The sequence below is a fragment of the Oncorhynchus masou genome, chromosome 24, assembly GCF_036934945.1.
Source record: "Oncorhynchus masou masou isolate Uvic2021 chromosome 24, UVic_Omas_1.1, whole genome shotgun sequence".
Taxonomy (NCBI): Eukaryota; Metazoa; Chordata; class Actinopteri; order Salmoniformes; family Salmonidae; genus Oncorhynchus; species Oncorhynchus masou.
The window spans coordinates 11,292,033-11,313,169 of NC_088235.1; the positions used below are offsets into that span (position 1 = coordinate 11,292,033).

General features: G+C 42.6%; 1 protein-coding gene across 1 annotated transcript in view; it reads right to left on the reverse strand.

The window, feature by feature from the left end:
- LOC135513393 (AT-rich interactive domain-containing protein 5B-like) overlaps nt 1-21,137 on the reverse strand; it is a 92,227-nt gene that overhangs the window by 7,650 nt on the left and 63,440 nt on the right. The window contains exon 4 of the mRNA XM_064936317.1: nt 6,045-6,393. Within this exon, the coding sequence (XP_064792389.1) occupies nt 6,045-6,393 (349 nt within the window). The remainder of the gene's footprint in view (nt 1-6,044; nt 6,394-21,137) is intronic.

The window sequence follows — 21,137 nt, forward strand, 5'->3', positions numbered from 1 at the left end:
GAATACAGGCTCAGTCTGTTCTCGCTCTGAGAAATGAAGGCTATTCCATGTGAGTAATTTGCAAGACACTGAAGATCTCGTACAGCGCTGTGTACTACTCTATTCGCAGAACAGCACAGTGCACAACTGAGCAAGAGGACAACTACCTTAGAGTGTCTAGTTTGAGAAACAGACGGCTCACAAGTCCTCATCTGGCAGCTTCATTAAATAGTACCCACAAAACACCAGTCTCAACGTCAACAGTGAGGAGGCGACTCCGGGATGCTGGCCTTCTAGGCAGAGATACAAAGAAAAAGCCATATCTCAGACTGGCCAATAAAAAGAAAAGATTTAGATGGGCAAAGAACACAGGCACTGGACAGAGGAACTCTGCCTAGAAGGCCAGCATCCCGGAGTCGCCTCTTCACTGTTGACGTTGAGACCGGTGTTTTACGGGTACTATATAATGAAGCTGACAGTTCAGTTCAAGAAATGTACAACAGTAATAATGTCTACACTGTATTTCCGATCAATTTGATGTTATTTTAATGGACATTTCTAAGTGACCCCAAACTTTTGAACGGTCGTGTAGGTATTTCCTTGCAGCAGTCGATAACATGACTGGACAATAATCAAGATAAGACAAAACTAGAGGCTGCAGGACTTGCTTTGTGGTGTGTGGTGTCAAAAAAACTGAGCATCTCTTTATTACGGAGAGACCTATCCCCGTCTTTACAACCATTGAATCTTTTATTTTGACCATGACAGTTAACAATCTAAGGTAACGCCAAGTAATTTAGTCTCCTCAACTTGTTCAACGGCCACACCATTCATTACCAGATGCAGTAAAGCTTTAGAACATAGGGAATGATTTTGTCTTAAGGGTTTCAGTGACTCCATTAGCTGTGGTTGCTGATGTGTTTATGGTTGAATCCTCAGCATACATGGATACACATGCTTTGTTTATTGCCAGTGGCAGGTCATTTGGTAAAAATAGAAAAGAGTAGAGGGCATTGAGAGCTGCCCTGTGGTACCCCACACTTTACATGTTTGACATTAGAGAAGCTTCCATTAAAGAAAACCCTTTGAGTTCTATTAGATTGACAGTTCTGACTCAACGACATGGCAGAGGTTGAAAAGCCATAACACATGATTTGGAGTCTCCAACTTCAGTGCTTTTTAAAATTTTGTTCCAGTCAATGGCAGCAGAAAACTGGAAGGAAAGGCGGCCAAAGGAGGAGTTGGCTTTGGGGATGAACAGTGAAGGAGGCTTGATGTGAAATAGGAAGCCGATTCTAGATTTAACTTTGGATTGGGGATGCTTAATGTGGGTCTGGAAGGAGAGTTTACAGTCTAGCCAGACACCTAGGTATTTGTAGTTGTCCACATATTCAGTGTGATACGGCAGAGCCACCGTATTCATGACGACGTTCCATTCAAAGTTTATTTTCTTTTTCTTCTGGATCTTCCTACACATTGATGTTGTTACTCTGTAGCCAAAGGATTTTACAACGATGGCATATGTCCCAAATGGCTCCCTGTTCTCAATATACTGTTGACCAGGGCTCATGGGCTAGTGCACTACTGTTGACCAGTGCCCATGGGCTAGTGCACTACTGTTGACCAGGGCCCATAAACTAGTGCACTACTGTTAACCAGGGCCCATGAGCTAGTGCACTACTGTTGACCAGGGTCTATAGGCTAGTGCACTACTGTTGACCAGGGCCCATGGGCTAGTGCACTACTGTTGACCAGGGCCCATGGGCTAGTGCACTACTGTTGACCAGGGGCTATAGGCTAGTGCACTACTGTTGACCAGGGCCCATGGGCTAGTGCACTATTGTTGACCAGAGGCTATAGGCTAGTGCACTACTGTTGACCAGGGTCCATGGGCTAGTGCACTACTGTTGACCAGGGCCCATGGGCTAGTGCACTACTGTTGACCAGGGCCCATGGGCTAGTGCACTACTGTTGACCAGGGGCTATAGGCTAGTGCACTACTGTTGACCAGGGTCCATGGGCTAGTGCACTACTGTTGACCAGAGCCCATGGGCTAGTGCACTACTGTTGACCAGGGCCCATGGGCTAGTGCACTACTGTTGACCAGGGCCCATGGGCTAGTGCACTACTGTTGACCAGGGTCTATAGGCTAGTGCACTACTGTTGACCAGGGCCCAGGGGCTAGTGCACTACTGTTGACCAGGGAATATAGGCTAGTGCACTACTGTTGACCAGGGCCCATGGGCTAGCGCACTACTGTTGACCAGGGTCTATAGGCTAGTGCACTACTTCCAGGGCCCATGGGCTAGTGCACTACTGTTGACCAGGGTTATAGGCTAGTGCACTACTGTTGACCAGGGTCTATAGGCTAGTGCACTACTGTGACCAGGGCTCATGTAGTGCACTACTGTTGACCAGGGTCTATAGGGTAGTACACTACTGTTGACCAGGGCCCATGGGCTAGTGCACTACTGTTGACCAGGGCCCATGGGCTAGTGCACTACTGTTGACCAGGGCCCATGGGCTAGTGCACTACTGTTGACCAGGGCTCATGGGCTAGTGCACTACTGTTGACCAGGGCCCATAAACTAGTGCACTACTGTTGACCAGGGCCCATGAGCTAGTGCACTACTGTTGATCAGGGTCTATAGGCTAGTGCACTACTGTTGACCAGGGCCCATGGGCTAGTGCACTACAGTTGACCAGGGCCCATGGGCTAGTGCACTTCTGTTGACCAGGGGCTATAGGCTAGTGCACTACTGTTGACCAGGGCCCATGGGCTAGTGCACTACTGTTGACCAGGGGCTATAGGCTAGTGCACTACTGTTGACCAGGGTCCATGGGCTAGTGCACTACTGTTGACCAGGGCCCATGGGCTAGTGCACTACTGTTGACCAGGGCCCATGGGCTAGTGCACTACTGTTGACCAGGGGCTATAGGCTAGTGCACTACTGTTGACCAGGGTCCATGGGCTAGTGCACTACTGTTGACCAGGGCCCATGGGCTAGTGCACTACTGTTGACCAGGGCCCATGGGCTAGTGCACTACTGTTGACCAGGGCCCATGGGCTAGTGCACTACTGTTGACCAGGGTCTATAGGCTAGTGCACTACTGTTGACCAGGGCCCATGGGCTAGTGCACTACTGTTGACCAGGGTATATAGGCTAGTGCACTACTGTTGACCAGGGCCCATGGGCTAGCGCACTACTGTTGACCAGGGTCTATAGGCTAGTGCACTACTGTTTACCAGGGCCCATGGGCTAGTGCACTACTGTTGACCAGGGTCTATAGGCTAGTGCACTACTGTTGACCAGGGTCTATAGGCTAGTGCACTACTGTTGACCAGGGCTCATGGGCTAGTGCACTACTGTTGACCAGGGTCTATAGGGTAGTGCACTACTGTTGACCAGGGCCCATGGGCTAGTGCACTACTGTTGACCAGGGCCCATGGGCTAGTGCACTACTGTTGACCAGGGCCCATGGGCTAGTGCACTACTGTTGACCAGGGCCCATGGGCTAGTGCACTACTGTTGACCAGGGCTCATGGGCTAGTGCACTACTGTTGACCAGGGTCCATGGGCTAGTGCACTACTTTTGACCAGGTTCTATAGGGTAGTGCACTACTGTTGACCAGGGCCCATGGGCTAGTGCACTACTGTTGACCAGGGTCTATAGGCTAGTGCACTACTGTTGACCAGGGCCCATGGGCTAGTGCACTATCGTTGACCAGGGCCCATGGGCTAGTGCACTACTGTTGACCAGGGCCCATGGGCTAGTGCACTACTGTTGACCAGGGTCCATGGGCTAGTGCACTACTTTTGACCAGGTTCTATAGGGTAGTGCACTAGTTGACCAGGGCCCATGGGCTAGTGCACTACTGTTGACCAGGGTCTATAGGCTAGTGCACTACTGTTGACCAGGGCCCATGGGCTAGTGCACTATCGTTGACCAGGGCCCATGGGCTAGTGCACTACTGTTGACCAGGGCCCATGGGCTAGTGCACTACTGTTGACCAGGGTCTATAGGCTAGTGCACTACTGTTGACCAGGGCCCTAAATAGGGAATGCGATACCATTTAGGAAACACAACTGTTACTTTAGCTGGAAGTAAATGGCTCCTCTAAATGCAGCCGATTTCCCGCCAACTAACCATCATTCTGAAGATAAAGGAGATTCCTTCAGGGTGTCTCTGATGTGTTCTAGAATGAAATGTGTTCTTTGGAACCCCAGCGTGTGGTGAAGTTCTGTAACATGAACAATGACTTCATACTGCTGAGATCAGTCGTTACACAGTTGTTTCATTGGATTCTGTTACCCCTAGCCAAACACTGTTTAAACCCCTCAGGAGGGAGTCCATCGGGACAATCGGGACAGTTAACATGCAGATGCCCGTCAAGCCCTGCTGACATCTTCTAAGTCCTACAGAACACGTTCCAAACAGAATATGGACACGGTCCAGAAATGTTCCTGTCTTCATGTACACACTCTGAAATCCATTTCCATTGTGTGTGCTGTAAAGTTGTTTCTTATTCTCCTTGTCTGTCTCCTTGTCTTATTCTCCTTGTATTCCTCTTCAAGGAATACCTAGGATAGGATAAGTAATCCTTCTCACCCCCCCCCTTAATGATTTAGATGCACTATTGTAAAGTGGCTGTTCCACTGGATGTCAGAAGGTGAATTCACCAATTTGTAAGTCGCTCTGGATAAGAGCGTCTGCTAAATGACTTAAATGTAAATGATGTAAATGTCTGATTGGGATCCCAGTCTGAGGACCAGCTATAGGCAGCAGCAGCTGCTGCTGTAGCATTCAACCGTTAGTCTCATGTACCTAACCAGAGAATGTTCTGGTTAAACCTTTAGTCTCCTGGTTAACCCTTTAGTCTCCTGGTTAACCCTTTAGTCTCCTGGTTAAACCGTTAGTCTCCTGGTTAAACCGTTAGTCTCCTGGTTAACCCTTTAGTCTCCTGGTTAACCCTTTAGTCTCCTGGTTAACCCTTTAGTCTCCTGGTTAACCCTTTAGTCTCCTGGTTAACCCTTTAGTCTCCTGGTTAACCCTTTAGTCTCCTGGTTAACCCTTTAGTCTCCTGGTTAACCCTTTAGTCTCCTGGTTAACCCTTTAGTCTCCTGATTAACCCTTTAGTCTCCTGATTAAACCGTTAGTCTCCTGGTTAAACCGTTAGTCTCCTGGTTAACCCTTTAGTCTCCTGGTTAACCCTTTAGTCTCCTGGTTAAACCGTTAGACTCCTGTACCTAGAGGGTGACCCGATAATATGACCTGATATTATACCAATATCACACTAATGACATGCTAATACAATACAAATAACACACACAACATACATGGTAAGGATCATCCTTCATGTTGGAGAAACAACACACAGACGGTTACAGTAACTATGCTGACGGCAGTTGGAATTTTTAGTTCTGGAGGTTAAAGGTCATTAGCTGTCAATGTCATTATAGAATGTGGAGGCAGGAGGACCTGAAGGAGACCAGGCAGGCTGTGTTAATCAGCCCTCAAGGCATTATAGAATGTTGAGGCAGAAGGACCTGAAGGAGACCAGGCAGGCTGTGCTAATCAGCCCTCAAGGCATTATAGAATGTGGAGGCAGGAGGACCTGAAGGAGACCAGGCAGGCTGTGTTAATCAGCCATTAAGGGGAGTTGCGTCCCAAATGGCACCCTATTCCCTATTTAGTGCACTATCATCCCCATCATGTGGACCATCAGCAACATTTTTTTATTTTTTTAAAGTCAGTTAAGAACAAATTCTTTTCAATGATGGCCTAGGAACAGTGGGTTAACAACAGTGGGTTAACTGGCCTAGGAACAGTGGGTTAACTGGTCTAGGAACAGTGGGTTAACTGCCTGTTCAGGGGCAGAACGACAGTTTTGTACCTTGTCAGCTCGGGGGTTTGAACTTGCAACCTTCCGGTTACGAGTCCAACACTCTAACCACTAGGCTACCCTGCCGCCCCTAGGCTACCCTGCCATACAGTGGCATTGGACTCAGTGCCATGGAAACCATGGAAACATCAGCCCATGTTAACATTGGTGATTTGCCTACTCAAAGCAGGAAGTGACAAGCAGGGTCAGTGTGGAGAACAGTGTCACACTCGACAGGACAGAGCATATCAGTACAACAGGGGGTATTTCAGTACAGTAGTAATATTTCAGGCACTCACCGAACTCATCACAGACATTGTCGTTGTCGATGAGGGTGGGGTGTTCAAAGGTGTCCCTGCAGTACAGGATATGGGTGTGGTCTGTGAGTGAGGTCACGCCCCCCAGGGCCAGAACCACCTGTGAGGTGAGGAGAGAGGCGGGTCTTTCTTTCAGCCGGGCCAATAGGGAACGGTAGCGACAATACTGGGGGTAAGACAGCACCGACACACGCTTCTGGTCCCCGTCATCACCTAGAGGGACAGAGGAGAGAAAGACAGACAGGGATTAACAACATGGATAAATCAGACAGAAACGCAGTACAGAGAATATGTAGCAACAATACTGGTGGTAAGACAGCATTAAGACACACTTTTGGTCCCCGTCATCACCTAGAGGGACAGAGGAGAGACATGTTCTTTAACAGAGAGAGAGGTCCAACAGCTGGAGGTGGGGAGCAAGAAAAAACATACTAGCAGTAGCAGGAAGTGACAGCAGAGGAAGTGTGAGCAGAACATACTAGCAGTAGCAGGAAGTGACAGCAGAGGAAGTGTGAGCAGAACATACTAGCAGTAGCAGGAAGTGACAGCAGAGGAAGTGTGAGCAGAACATACTAGCAGTAGCAGGAAGTGACAGCAGAGGAAGTGTGAGCAGAACATACTAGCAGTAGCAGGAAGTGACAGCAGAGGAACTGTGAGCAGAACATACTAGCAGTAGCAGGAAGTGACAGCAGAGGAAGTGTGAGCAGAACATACTAGCAGTAGCAGGAAGTGACCGCAGAGGAAGGTAGGAAGCAGTTTTTAACATCTAGCAGAATAGCAGGAAGTGACAGCTGACACAGAAACTGGGGTTCTGAACCAGCTTCACTGTTTTCTATACTGCTCTTCAGTCACCCAATGCTTTGATTAACCTGCACCACAATATAGACAGTGTTTTAATGAGTTTATCCCTCCACACTGCTGGAAGTGACAGCATTCAGGCTGTTCCACAGTAGGGAAGTGATGCAGAGGCTTGAGCCTAGTTTATAGACACTACCATGCTAATATAATGATACAGTGTCTCTGTGTTCCAGTCCAGTTCTGTGGGATATGCAGAATCATATGCAGGTTTTAGAACCAAAGTGACAAGAGGAACTTCTCAGCAGGAACATACTAGCAGTAGCAGGAAGTGACAGCAGAGGAACTGTGAGCAGAACATACTAGCAGTAGCAGGAAGTGACAGCAGAGGAACTGTGAGCAGAACATACTAGCAGTAGCAGGAAGTGACAGCAGAGGAACTGTGAGCAGAACATACTAGCAGTAGCAGGAAGTGACAGCAGAGGAACCGTGTGACATAATACTAGCAGTAGCAGGAAGTGACAGCAAAACTGTGAGCATAAAACTAGCAGTAGTGAAGTGACAAGAGGAACTGTGAGCCTAAACATACTGCAGTAAACCGGAAGTGACAGCAGAAAGTGTGACAGAACATACTAGCAGTAGCAGGAAGTGACAGCAGAGGAAGTGTGAGCAACATACTAGCAGTAGCAGGAAGTGACAGCAGAGGAAGTGTGAGCAGAAAACCGTAGCAGAAGTGACAGCAGAGGAAGTGTGAGCAAACATACTAGCAGTAGCAGGAAACCAGAGGAAGTTGTGAGCAGAAAACCAGTAGCAAAGTGACAGCAGAAACTGTGAGCATAAATACCAGTAGCAGAAGTGATAAAGGTTGTGAGCAGAAATACCAGTAGCAGGAAGTGACATAAAACTGTGAGCAAACATACTGCAGTAGCAGGAGTGAAGAGGAACTGTGAGCAGAACATACTAGCAGTAGCAGGAAGTGACAGCAGAGGACTGTGAGCAGAACATACTAGCAGTAGCAGGAAGTGACAGCAGAAACTGTGAGCAGAACATACTAGCAGTAGCAGGAAGTGACAGCAGAGGAAGTTCTGACAGAACATACTAGCAGTAGTGGAAGTGAAATTCAGAGGAACTGTGAGCAGAACATAAACAGTAGCAGGAAGTACAACAGTTGTGAGCAGAACATACTAGCAGTAGCAGGAAGTGACATAGAGGAACTGTGAGCAGAACATACTAGCAGTAGCAGGAAGTGACAGCAGAGGAAGTGTGAGCAGAACATACTAGCAGTAGCAGGAAGTGACAGCAGAGGAAGTGTGAGCAGAACATACTAGCAGTAGCAGGAAGTGACAACAGAGGAACTGTTCTACAGAACATACTAGCAGTAGCAGGAAGTGACAGCAGAGGAACTGTGAGCAGAACATACTAGCAGTAGCAGGAAGTGACAGCAGAGGAACTGTGAGCAGAACATACTAGCAGTAGCAGGAAGTGACAGCAGAGGAAGTGTGAGCAGAACATGTTCTAGCAGTAGCAGGAAGTGACAGCAGGGAACTGTTCTAGCAGAACATACTAGCAGTAGCAGGAAGTGACAGCAGAGGATGTTCAGAACATACTAGCAGGCAGATGTTCAACAGAGGAATGTGAGCAGAACATACTAGCAGGAGATGTTCTAGCAGGGAAGTGTGATGTTCTACCAGTAGATGTTCTACCAGGAGATGTTCATACCAGGAGATGTTCTACAGCAGAGGATGTTCAGAACATACCAGGCAGGATGTGACAGCAGAGGAACTGTGAGCAGAACATACTAGCAGTAGCAGGAAGATGACAGCAGAGGAAGTTCTGAAACCAGGAGATACACATAATAAAACAGCTAGCAGGAAGTGACTAGCAGAGGAACTGATGAACATACTAGCAGTAGCAGGAAGTGACAGCAGAGGAACTCTGAGCAGAACATACTAGCAGTAGCAGGAAGTGACAGCAGAGGAACTGTGAGCAGAACATACTAGCAGTAGCAGGAAGTGACAGCAGAGGAACTGTTACTAGCAGTAACAGGAAGTGACAGCAGAGGAACTGTGAGCAGAACATACTAGCAGTAGCAGGAAGTGACAGCAGAGGAACTGTGAGCAGAACATACTAGCAGTAGCAGGAAGTGACAGCAGAGGAACTGTGAGCAGAACATACCAGTAGCAGGAAGTGACAGCAGAGGAACTGTGAGCAGAACATACTAGCAGTAGCAGGAAGTGACAGCAGAGGAACTGTCTAGCAGAACATAGTTCTAGCAGGTGATGCAGAGGTGAGCAGAACATGTTCTAGCAGAGCAGAAGTTCTAACCAGGTCAGCTTCTAGACCGCCACATTAAGGTAGGAAGTGTTTTTAACATCTGATTGGTGCAATCTCAGCTGACACAGAAACTGGGGTTCTGAACCAGCTTCACTGTTTTCTATACTGCTCTTCAGTCACCCAATGCTTTGATTAACCTGCTACAATATAGACAGTGTTTTAATGAGTTTATCCCTCCACACTGCTGGACGGCATTCAGGCTGTTCCACTCAGGCTGTGATGCAGAGGCTTGAGCCTAGTTTATAGACACTACCATGCTAATATAATGATACAGTGTCTCTGTGTTCCAGTCCAGTTCTGTGGGATATGAGAATCATATGAGGTTTTACAGAGCCAAACTGCTGTTTTAACATGACACTTCTCAGCCAGGATGGTTCACGTATACTGAGTGTTGTGATATAAACCGTTGTGATCTAAACCGTTGTGATCTAAACCGTTGTGACATAAACCGTTGTGACATAAACCGTTGTGACATAAACCGTTGTGACATAAACCGTTGTGACATAAACCGTTGTGACATAAACCGTTGTGACATAAACCGTTGTGACATAAACCGTTGTGATATAAACCATTGTGATATAAACCATTGTGACATAAACCATTGTGACATAAACCGTTGTGACATAAACCGTTGTGATATAAACCGTTGTGACATAAACCGTTGTGACATAAACCGTTGTGACATAAACCATTGTGACATAAACCGTTGTGATATAAACCGTTGTGATATAAACCGTTGTGATGTAAAACCAGTCAGTGAGTAAACCGTTGTGACATAAACCAGTGATGTAAAACCGTTAACCATGTAAAACCATTGTGATGTAAACCGTTTGACATAAACCGTCAGCCTGATATAAAACCAGTTGTGATGTAAACCGTTGTGACATAAACCGTTGTGATATAAACCGTTGTGATATAACGAGAGCCAGATGGTTCAACGTTGATACATCTCACTCTGCTGATTTACACAGATCCTTCTGCTCAATCACCATCATGGCACCCAGAGCACAAATTAAACACAATATCTGTTCTATCAGGTGATGATCTATCAGGTGATGTTCTACCAGGAGATGTTCTACCAGGAGATGTTCTACCAGGTGATGTTCTACCAGGTGATGTTCTACCAGGAGATGTTCTACCAGGTGATGTTCTACCAGGTGATGTTCTTCCAGGTGATGTTCTATCAGGAGATGTTCTATCAGGAGATGTTCTATCAGGAGATGTTCTACCAGGAGATGTTCTACCAGGAGATGTTCTACCAGGTGATGTTCTACCAGGAGATGTTCTATCAGGAGATGTTCTACCGGGTGATGTTCTATCGGGTGATGTTCTATCGGGTGATGTTCTACCGGGTGATGTTCTACCAGGTGATGTTCTACCAGGTGATGTTCTATCAGGTGATGTTCTACCAGGTGATGTTCTACCAGGTGATGTTCTACCAGGTGATGTTCTATCAGGTGATGTTCTATCAGGTGATGTTCTATCAGGTGATGTTCTATCAGGTGATGTTCTATCAGGAGATGTTCTACCAGGTGATGTTCTATCAGGAGATGTTCTATCAGGATATCAGATCACATAACGAAACAGGCCGTGTAACCTGTGATGGTGTCTGATTCATGGGCTGAGCCCTTTCTCCCCTGGAGAGATTCTCCTCCTCCTCCTCCCCCTCTCCCCTCTCCCCTCCTCTGCTCTCTGAGAGATTAAACCCTAATGCTGTTAGTTGCTCAAACACATAACTTAACACATAATAAAACAGCTTAGTGTAGAAGTCCCTGTCTCAGGGACTCAGAACCCCTGTCCACAGTCCGAGTGGTTTTACATCTGCCTCCAGGCTCCCTGCAGTCAGAACATCTGTAGGTCTCTGGAGGATGGCAGGCAGGCTGCACACTACAATACAGGCTAGACTACACTATAGTAAAACTGGGGAAGTCAGCCAGCATGTCAGTAAACCAGACAGCCAGACAGCCAGCCAGTCAGCAAGTCAGTCAGTCAGCCAGTAAGTCTGTCAGCCAGTCAACCAGTCAGCCAGCCAGTCTGTCAGTAAGTCAGCCAGTCAACAGTCAGTCAGCCAGTCAACCAGTCAGTAAGTCAGTCAGCCAGTCAACCAGTCAGTCAGCCAGTCAGTCAGTTAGTTAGCCAGCCAGCCATTCAGTTAGTTTGCCAGTCAGTCAGCCTGTCAGCCAGTCAGTCAGGGAAAAATAATCAGTATTTATCACTGCTCAGAGACAGACAGAAACATGTTCATCTATTTCTTCCTGGTTGGTGATCATGATAATAGTCACACACTGAGCAGCACCTGTTCTGGGGAAGTGCTGTTCACACACAGAGCAGCACCTGATCTGGGGAAGTGCTGTTCACACACAGAGGAGCACCTGTTCTGGGGAAGTGCTGTTCACACACAGAGCAGCACCTGATCTGGGGAAGTGCTGTTCACACACAGAGGAGCACCTGTTCTGGGGAAGTGCTGTTCACACACAGAGCAGCACCTGTTCTGGGGAAGTGCTGTTCACAGACAGAGCAGCACCTGTTCTGGGGAAGTGCTGTTCACACACAGAGCAGCACCTGTTCTGGGGAAGTGCTGTTCACACACAGAGCAGCACCTGATCTGGGGAAGTGCTGTTCACACACAGAGCAGCACCTGATCTGGGGAAGTGCTGTTCACACACAGAGCAGCACCTGATCTGGGGAAGTGCTGTTCAGTGTATATAGCATACATGCTCGGGTGTTTTATTTCTCGTGTTTTATCATTTGACCTAGGATTGATTTTATGGTTTTTAAGATCTACTCAGGATCATCTGTTTCTTACCTCTGATATTGAACACTGCGTTGTTGAGCAAGAGCTTGGAAGCATTTAGCTGTCCTGTGCACAAGACAAAATCAACATTGATTTATTATTGATTGATATTTCCATTGAGCTCTGGGGAGCTGGAGAATGTATTGATTTGCACCAAAAAAACCAAGTGATAGACAACAATACAGAGAACGGTGTGGTTGGAAGGGCAGATATAAAAACCACCGTAAAAACAAACTACGCTCAATACAGGAGGACAAAAATAAAAATGGGTTGTTAAAACAGAAAACAAAACCTACTAATTATAAATGTATTAATTAAATGATCAATAAATATACAGAATAAGTGTTTGTTTAAATGTGTGTGAGAGTCAGGCTATATGGAGGAGATTACTGAGGAGTTTGGTTCATCAGGCTGACCTCCAGTCTTCATGGAGGAGATTACTGAGTAGTTTGGTTCATCAGGCTGACCTCCAGTCTTCATGGAGGAGATTACTGAGTAGTTTGGTTCATCAGGCTGACCTCCAGTCTTCATGGAGGAGATTACTGAGTAGTTTGGTTCATCAGGCTGACCTCCAGTCTTAATAGAGGAGATTACTGAGTAGTTTGGTTCATCAGGCTGACCTCCAGTCTTCATGGAGGAGATTACTGAGTAGTTTGGTTCATCAGGCTGACCTCCAGTCTTCATGGAGGAGATTACTGAGTAGTTTGGTTCATCAGGCTGACCTCCAGTTTCATGGAGGAGATTACTGAGTAGTTTGGTTCATCAGGCTGATCCCCAGTCTTCATGGAGGAGATTACTGAGTAGTTTGGTTCATCAGGCTGACCTCCAGTCTTCATGGAGGAGATTACTGAGTAGTTTGGTTCATCAGGCTGACCTCCAGTCTTCATGGAGGAGATTACTGAGTAGTTTGGTTCATCAGGCTGACCCCCAGTCTTCATCCAGAGATTACTGAGTAGTTTGGTTCATCAGGCTGACCTCCAGTCTTCATGGAGGAGATTACTGAGTAGTTTGGTTCATCAGGCTGACCTCCAGTCTTCATGGAGGAGATTACTGAGTAGTTTGGTTCATCAGGCTGACCTCCAGTCTTCATGGAGGAGATTACTGAGTAGTTTGGTTCATCAGGCTGACCCCCAGTCTTCATGGAGGAGATTACTGAGTAGTTTGGTTCATCAGGCTGACCTCCAGTCTTCATGGAGGAGATTACTGAGTAGTTTGGGTCATCAGGCTGACCTCCAGTCTTCATGGAGGAGATTACTGAGTAGTTTGGTTCATCAGGCTGACCTCCAGTCTTCACATGGAGATTACTGAGTAGTTTGGTTCATCAGGCTGACCCCCAGTCTTCATGGAGGAGATTACTGAGTAGTTTGGGTCATCAGGCTGACCCCCAGTCTCCATGGAGGATTACTGAGTAGTTTGGTTCATCAGGCTTCGCCAGTGGTTCATCAGGCTGACCCCCAGTCTTCATGGATGAGATTACTGAGTAGTTTGGTTCATCAGGCTGACCCCAGTCTTCATGGAGGAGATTACTGAGTAGTTTGGTTCATCAGGCTGACCTCCAGTCTTCATGGAGGAGATTACTGAGTAGTTTGGTTCATCAGGCTGACCGTCAGTCTTCATGGAGGAGATTGTTGAGTAGTTTGGTTCATCAGGCTGACCTCCAGTCTTCATGGAGGAGATTACTGAGTAGTTTGGTTCATCAGGCTGACCCCCAGTCTTCATGGAGGAGATTACTGAGTAGTTTGGGTCATCAGGCTGACCTCCAGGCTGACTCTCATGGAGGAGATTACTGAGTAGTTTGGTTCATCAGGCTGACCCCCAGTCTTCATGGAGGAGATTACTGAGTAGTTTGGTTCATCAGGCTGACCTCCAGTCTTCATGGAGGAGATTACTGAGTAGTTTGGTTCATCAGGCTGACCTCCAGTCTTCATGGAGGAGATTACTGAGTAGTTTGGTTCATCAGGCTGACCCCCAGTCTTCATGGAGGAGATTACTGAGTAGTTTGGTTCATCAGGCTGACCTCCAGTCTTCATGGAGGAGATTACTGAGTAGTTTGGTTCATCAGGCTGACCCCCAGTCTTCATGGAGGAGATTACTGAGTTTGGTTTGGGTCATCCTGCATGGCTGACCCCCAGTCTCCATGGAGATTACTGAGTAGTTTGGTTCATCAGGCTGACCCCCAGTCTTCATGGAGATGACTGAGTAGTTTGGGTCATCAGGCTGACCCCCAGTCTTCATGGATGAGATTACTGAGTAGTTTGGGTCATCAGGCTGACCTCCAGTCTTCATAGAGGAGATTACTGAGTAGTTTGGTTCATCAGGCTGACCCCCAGTCTTCATGGAGGAGATTACTGAGTAGTTTGGTTCATCAGGCTGACCCCCAGTCTTCATGGAGGAGATTACTGAGTAGTTTGGTTCATCAGGCTGACCCCCAGTCTTCATGGAGGAGATTACTGAGTAGTTTGGTTCATCAGGCTGACCCCAGTCTTCATGGAGGAGATTACTGAGTAGTTTGGTCCATCAGGCTGACCCCAGTCTTCATGGAGGAGATTACTGAGTAGTTTGGTTCATCAGGCTGACCCAAATCTCCATGGAGATTACTGAGTAGTTTGGTTCATCAGGCTGACCCCCAGTCTTCATAGAGGAGATTACTGAGTAGTTTGGTTCATCAGGCTGACCCCCAGTCTCCATGGAGATTACTGAGTAGTTTGGTTCATCAGGCTGACCCCCAGTCTCCATGGAGATTACTGAGTAGTTTGGCTCATCAGGCTGACCCCCAGTCTTCATGGTTCATCAGGCTGACCCCCAGTCTTCATGGATGAGATTACTGAGTAGTTTGGTTCATCAGGCTGACCCCCAGTCTTCATGGAGGAGATTACTGAGTAGTTTGGTTCATCAGGCTGATCCCCAGTCTTCATGGTTCATCAGGCTGACCCCCAGTCTTCATGGATGAGATTACTGAGTAGTTTGCTTCATCAGGCTGACCCCCAGTCTTCATGGATGAGATTACTGAGTAGTTTGGTTCATCAGGCTGACCCCCAGTCTCCATGGAGATTACTGAGTAGTTTGGTTCATCAGGCTGATCGCCAGTCTTCATGGTTCATCAGGCTGACCCCCAGTCTTCATGGAGAGATTACTGAGTAGTTTGGTTCATCAGGCTGACCCCCAGTCTTCATGGAGGAGATTACTGAGTAGTTTGGTTCATCAGGCTGACCTCCAGTCTTCATGGAGGAGATTACTGAGTAGTTTGGTTCATCAGGCTGACCTCCAGTCTTCATGGAGGAGATTACTGAGTAGTTTGGTTCATCAGGCTGACCTCCAGTCATGGAGGACCCCCAGTCATGGAGGAGATTACTGAGTAGTTTGGTTCATCAGGCTGACCTCCAGTCTTCATGGAGGAGATTACTGAGTAGTTTGGTTCATCAGGCTGACCCCCAGTCTTCATGAAGGAGATTACTGAGTAGTTTGGTTCATCAGGCTGACCCCAGTCTTCATGGAGGAGATTACTGAGTAGTTTGGTTCATCAGGCTGACCTCCAGTCTTCATGGAGGAGATTGTTGAGTAGTTTGGTTCATCAGGCTGACCTCCAGTCTCCATGGAGATTACTGAGTAGTTTGGTTCATCAGGCTGACCCCCAGTCTTCATGGAGATTACTGAGTCAGTTTGGTCATCAGGCTGACCCCCAGTCTTCATGGAGGAGATTACTGAGTAGTTTGGGTCATCAGGCTGACCCTCCAGTCTTCATGGAGATTACTGATTACTGAGTAGTTTGGTTCATCAGGCTGACCCCAGTCTTCATGGAGGAGATTACTGAGTAGTTTGGTTCATCAGGCTGACCTCCAGTCTTCATGGAGGAGATTACTGAGTAGTTTGGTTCATCAGGCTGACCCCCAGTCTTCATGGAGGAGATTACTGAGTAGTTTGGTTCATCAGGCTGACCCCAGTCTTCATGGAGGAGATTACTGAGTAGTTTGGTCCATCAGGCTGACCCCCAGTCTTCATGGAGGAGATTACTGAGTAGTTTGGTTCATCAGGCTGACCTCCAGTCTCCATGGAGATTACTGAGTAGTTTGGTTCATCAGGCTGACCCCCAGTCTTCATGAGGAGATTACTGAGTAGTTTGGTTCATCAGGCTGACCTCCAGTCTTCATGGAGAGATTACTGAGTAGTTTGGTTCATCAGGCTGACCCCCAGTCTTCATGGAGGAGATTACTGAGTAGTTTGGTTCATCAGGCTGACCTCCAGTCTTCATGGAGGAGATTACTGAGTAGTTTGGTTCATCAGGCTGACCCCAGTCTTCATGGAGGAGATTACTGAGTAGTTTGGTTCATCAGGCTGACCTCCAGTCTTCATGGAGGAGATTACTGAGTAGTTTGGTTCATCAGGCTGACCTCCTAGTCTTCATGGAGGAGATTACTGAGTCAGTTTGGTTCATCAGGCTGACCCCCAGTCTTCATGGATGAGATTACTGAGTAGTTTGGTTCATCAGGCTGACCCCCAGTCTTCATGGATGAGATTACTGAGTAGTTTGGTTCATCAGGCTGACCTCCAGTCTTCATGGAGGATGATTACTGAGTAGTTTGGTTCATCAGGCTGACCCCAGTCTTCATGGAGGAGATTATGAGTTTGCTCCTGACCCCCAGTCTTCATGGATGAGATTACTGAGTAGTTTGGTTCATCAGGCTGACCCCCAGTCTTCATGGAGATGACTGAGTAGTTTGGTTCATCAGGCTGATAACCAGTCTTCATGGATAGATTACTGAGTAGTTTGGGTCATCAGGCTGACCTCCAGTCTTCATGGAGGAGATTACTGAGTAGTTTGGTTCATCAGGCTGATCCCTCAGTCTTCATGGAGGAGATTACTTATTTGGTTCATCAGGCTGACCCCCAGTCTTCATGGAGGAGATTACTGAGTAGTTTGGTTCATCAGGCTGACCCCCAGTCTTCATGGAGGAGATTACTGAGTAGTTTGGTTCATCAGGCTGACCCCCAGTCTTCATGGAGGAGATTACTGAGTAGTTTGGCTCATCAGGCTGACCCCCAGTCTTCATTTGAAGTTATTGAGGGAAGATGATGTCAATGTGAAGGTAATAATTCCAGAGGATGGAGAAGAAAGTACAACCCCACATGCTAGATCATTATTCTGTTAATAAAATCTAACCTTTTCTCAACAAAGGAATACTTATCTGTGGTATTTCATTGGTATGGGCAGCACTACCATAAGAGCTGTTGGATCAAATTATGCAATTTCCTTTAATAGTTGATACAAGAAGCCTTTGTCAAGAAGGGAAAAATGGGAGGCACTGATTGGTTCCAAAATCAGTCATGAAATCAGTCTGAGTCAGTCTGCATGTCTCATCAGATTGACTGGACTTGAGGTCTAAACTCTGTCAACTCCTCTCTCTCCTGGTGGTCATTCATTCCAAATGGCACCCTATTCTCTACTTTAGACTAGGGTCCTTCCTATAGAACCCTATTCCCTATATAGTGCACTACTTTAGACCAGGGTCCTATAGAACCCTGTTCCCTACATAGTGCACTACTTTAGACCTGGGTCCTATAGAACCCTGTTCCCTACATAGTGCACTACTTTAGACCAGGGTCCTATAGAACCCTATCCCCTTCATAGTGCACTACTTTAGACCAGGGTCCTATAGAACCCTGTTCCCTTCATAGTGCACTACTTTAGACCAGGGTCCTATAGAACCCTGTTCCCTTCATAGTGCACTACTTTAGACAAGGGTCCTATAGAACCCTGTTCCCTACATAGTGCACTACTTTAGACCAGGGTCCTATAGAACCCTGTTCCCTACATAGTGCACTACAGCCTGAAATAGAAACAGGACTGTTTAAGCTAAGTGTAAAGATAAAATACTTCTCAACTTATAACAGTGTTGTCTCTAATATATATTATGTATAACAGTGTTGTCTCTAATATATATTATGTATAACGGTGTTGTCTCTAATATATATTATGTATAACAGTGTTGTCTCTAATATATGTTATGTATAACAGTGTATTGTCTCTAATATATATTATGTATAACAGTGTTGTCTCTAATAAATGTCATGTATAACAGTGTGTTGTCTCTAACATATATTATGTATAACAGTGTTGTCTCTAATATATATTATGTATAACAGTGTTGTCTCTAATATATATTATGTATAACAGTGTTGTCTCTAATATATATTATGTATAACAGTGTTGTCTCTAATATATATTATGTATAACAGTGTTGTCTCTAACAGTGTTGTCTCTAATATATATTATGTATAACAGTGTTGTCTCTAATATATATTATGTATTATATTATTATCAATATGATCAATGTATTATTATATTATTACCAATGTGTTATTATATTATTATATTATTACCAATGTGTTATTATATTATTACCAATGTGTTATTATATTATAATATTATTATCAATGTGTTATTATATTATTATATTATTATCAATGCGTTATTATATTATTACCAATGTATTATTATATTATTATCAATGTGTTATTATATTATTATATTATTATCAATGTGTAATTATATTATTATCAATGTGTTATTATATTATTATATTATTATCAATGTGGTACTATATTATTACCAATGTGTTATTATATTATTATCAATGTGTTGTTATATTATTATCAATGTGTTATTATATTATTACCAATGTGTTATTATATTATATTATTACCAATGTGTTATTATATTATAGTATTACCAATGTGTTATTATATTATTACCAATGTGTTATTATATTATTATCAATGTGTTATTTTATTATTATTATTATTATCTATGTGTTATTATATTATTATCAATGTGTTATTATATTATTATCAATGTGTTATTATATTATATTATTACCAATGTGTTATTATATTATATTATATTATTACCAATGTGTTATTATATTATTACCAATGTGTTTTTATATTATTATCAATGTGTTATTTTATTATTATATTATTATCAACGTGTTATTATATTATTACCAATGTGTTATTATAATATTATCAAGGTGTTATTATATTATTACCATTGTGTTATTATATTATATTATTACCAATGTGTTATTATATTATTATATTATTATCATCAATGTGTTATTATATTATTATATTATTATCAATGTGTTATTATATTATTATCAATGTGTTATTATATTATTACCAATGTGTTATTATATTATTATCAATGTGTTATTATATTATTACCAATGTGTTATTATATTATATTATTACCAATGTGTTATTATATTATTATATTATTATCAATGTGTTATTATATTATTATCAATGTGTTATTATATTATATTATTACCAATGTGTTATTATATTATTATCAATGTGTTATTATATTATTATCAATGTGTTATTATATTATTACCAATGTGTTATTATATTATTATATTCTTATCAATGTGTTATTATATTATTATATTATTACCAATGTGTTATTATATTATTACCAATGTGTTATTATATTATTATAATATTACCAATGTGTTATTATATTATTACCAATGTGTTATTATATTATTATATTATTACCAATGTGTTATTATATTATTATATTATTATCGATGTGTTATTATATTATTATCAATGTGTTATTATATTATATTATTACCAATGTGTTATTATATTATATTATTACAAATGTGTTATTATATTATTATCAATGTGTTATTGTATTATATTATTACCAATGTGTTATTATATTATTAACAATGTGTTATTATATTATTATCAATGTGTTATTATATTATTTCCAATGTGTTATTATATTATTACCAATGTGTTATTATATTATTATATTATTACCAATGTGTTATTATATTATTCTATTATTATCAATGTGTTATTATATTATATTATTACCAATGTGTTATTAAATTATATTATTACCAATGTGTTATTATATTATTATCAATGTGTTATTATATTATTATATTATTACCAATGTGTTATTGTATTATTATATTATTACCAATGTGTTATTATATTATTATCAATGTGTTATTATATTATTACCAATGTGTTATTATATTATTACCAATGTGTTATTATAATATTATATTATTACCAATGTGTTATTATATTATTATCAATGTGTTATTATATTATTACCAATGTGTTATTATATTATTATATTATTACCAATGTGTTATTATATTATTATTGCCCATGTGTTATTATATTATTATATTATTACCCATGTGTTATTATTTTATTATATTATTATCAAGGTGTTATTATATTATTATATTATTATCAATATTTTATTATATTATTATCAATGTGTTATTATATTATTCCCGATGTGTTATTATATTATTACCAATGTGTTATTCTATTATTACCAATGTGTTATTATATTATTATCAATGTGTTATTATATTATTATCAATGTGTTATTATATTATATTATTACCAATGTGTTATTATATTATATTATTACAAATGTGTTATTATATTATTTTCAATGTGTTATTATATTATTACCAATGTGTTATTATATTATTATCAATGTGTTATTATATATTATCAATGTGTTATTATATTATATTATTACCAATGTGTTATTATATTATTATCAATGTGTTATTATATTATTATCAATGTGTTATTATATAATATTGTTACCAATGTGTTATTAAATTATATTATTACCAATGTGTTATAATATTATTACCAATGTGTTATTATATTATTATATTATTACCAATGTGTTATTATATAATTATATTATTACCAATGTGTTATTATATTATTATCAATGTGTTATTATATTATTACCAATGTGTTATTATATTATTATATTATTATATTATTATCAATGTGTTATTATATTATTATCAATGTGTTATTTTAATATTAGCATTAAAAGTAATCAGTGTGATCAGTGTGATCAGTATGATTATTATCAGTGTTATCATGTTATTATCAATGTGTCAGTATTATCAGTGTTGTCAATGTGTTATCCGTGTGATCCTTGTTGTCATATGATCCGTGTGATCCGTGT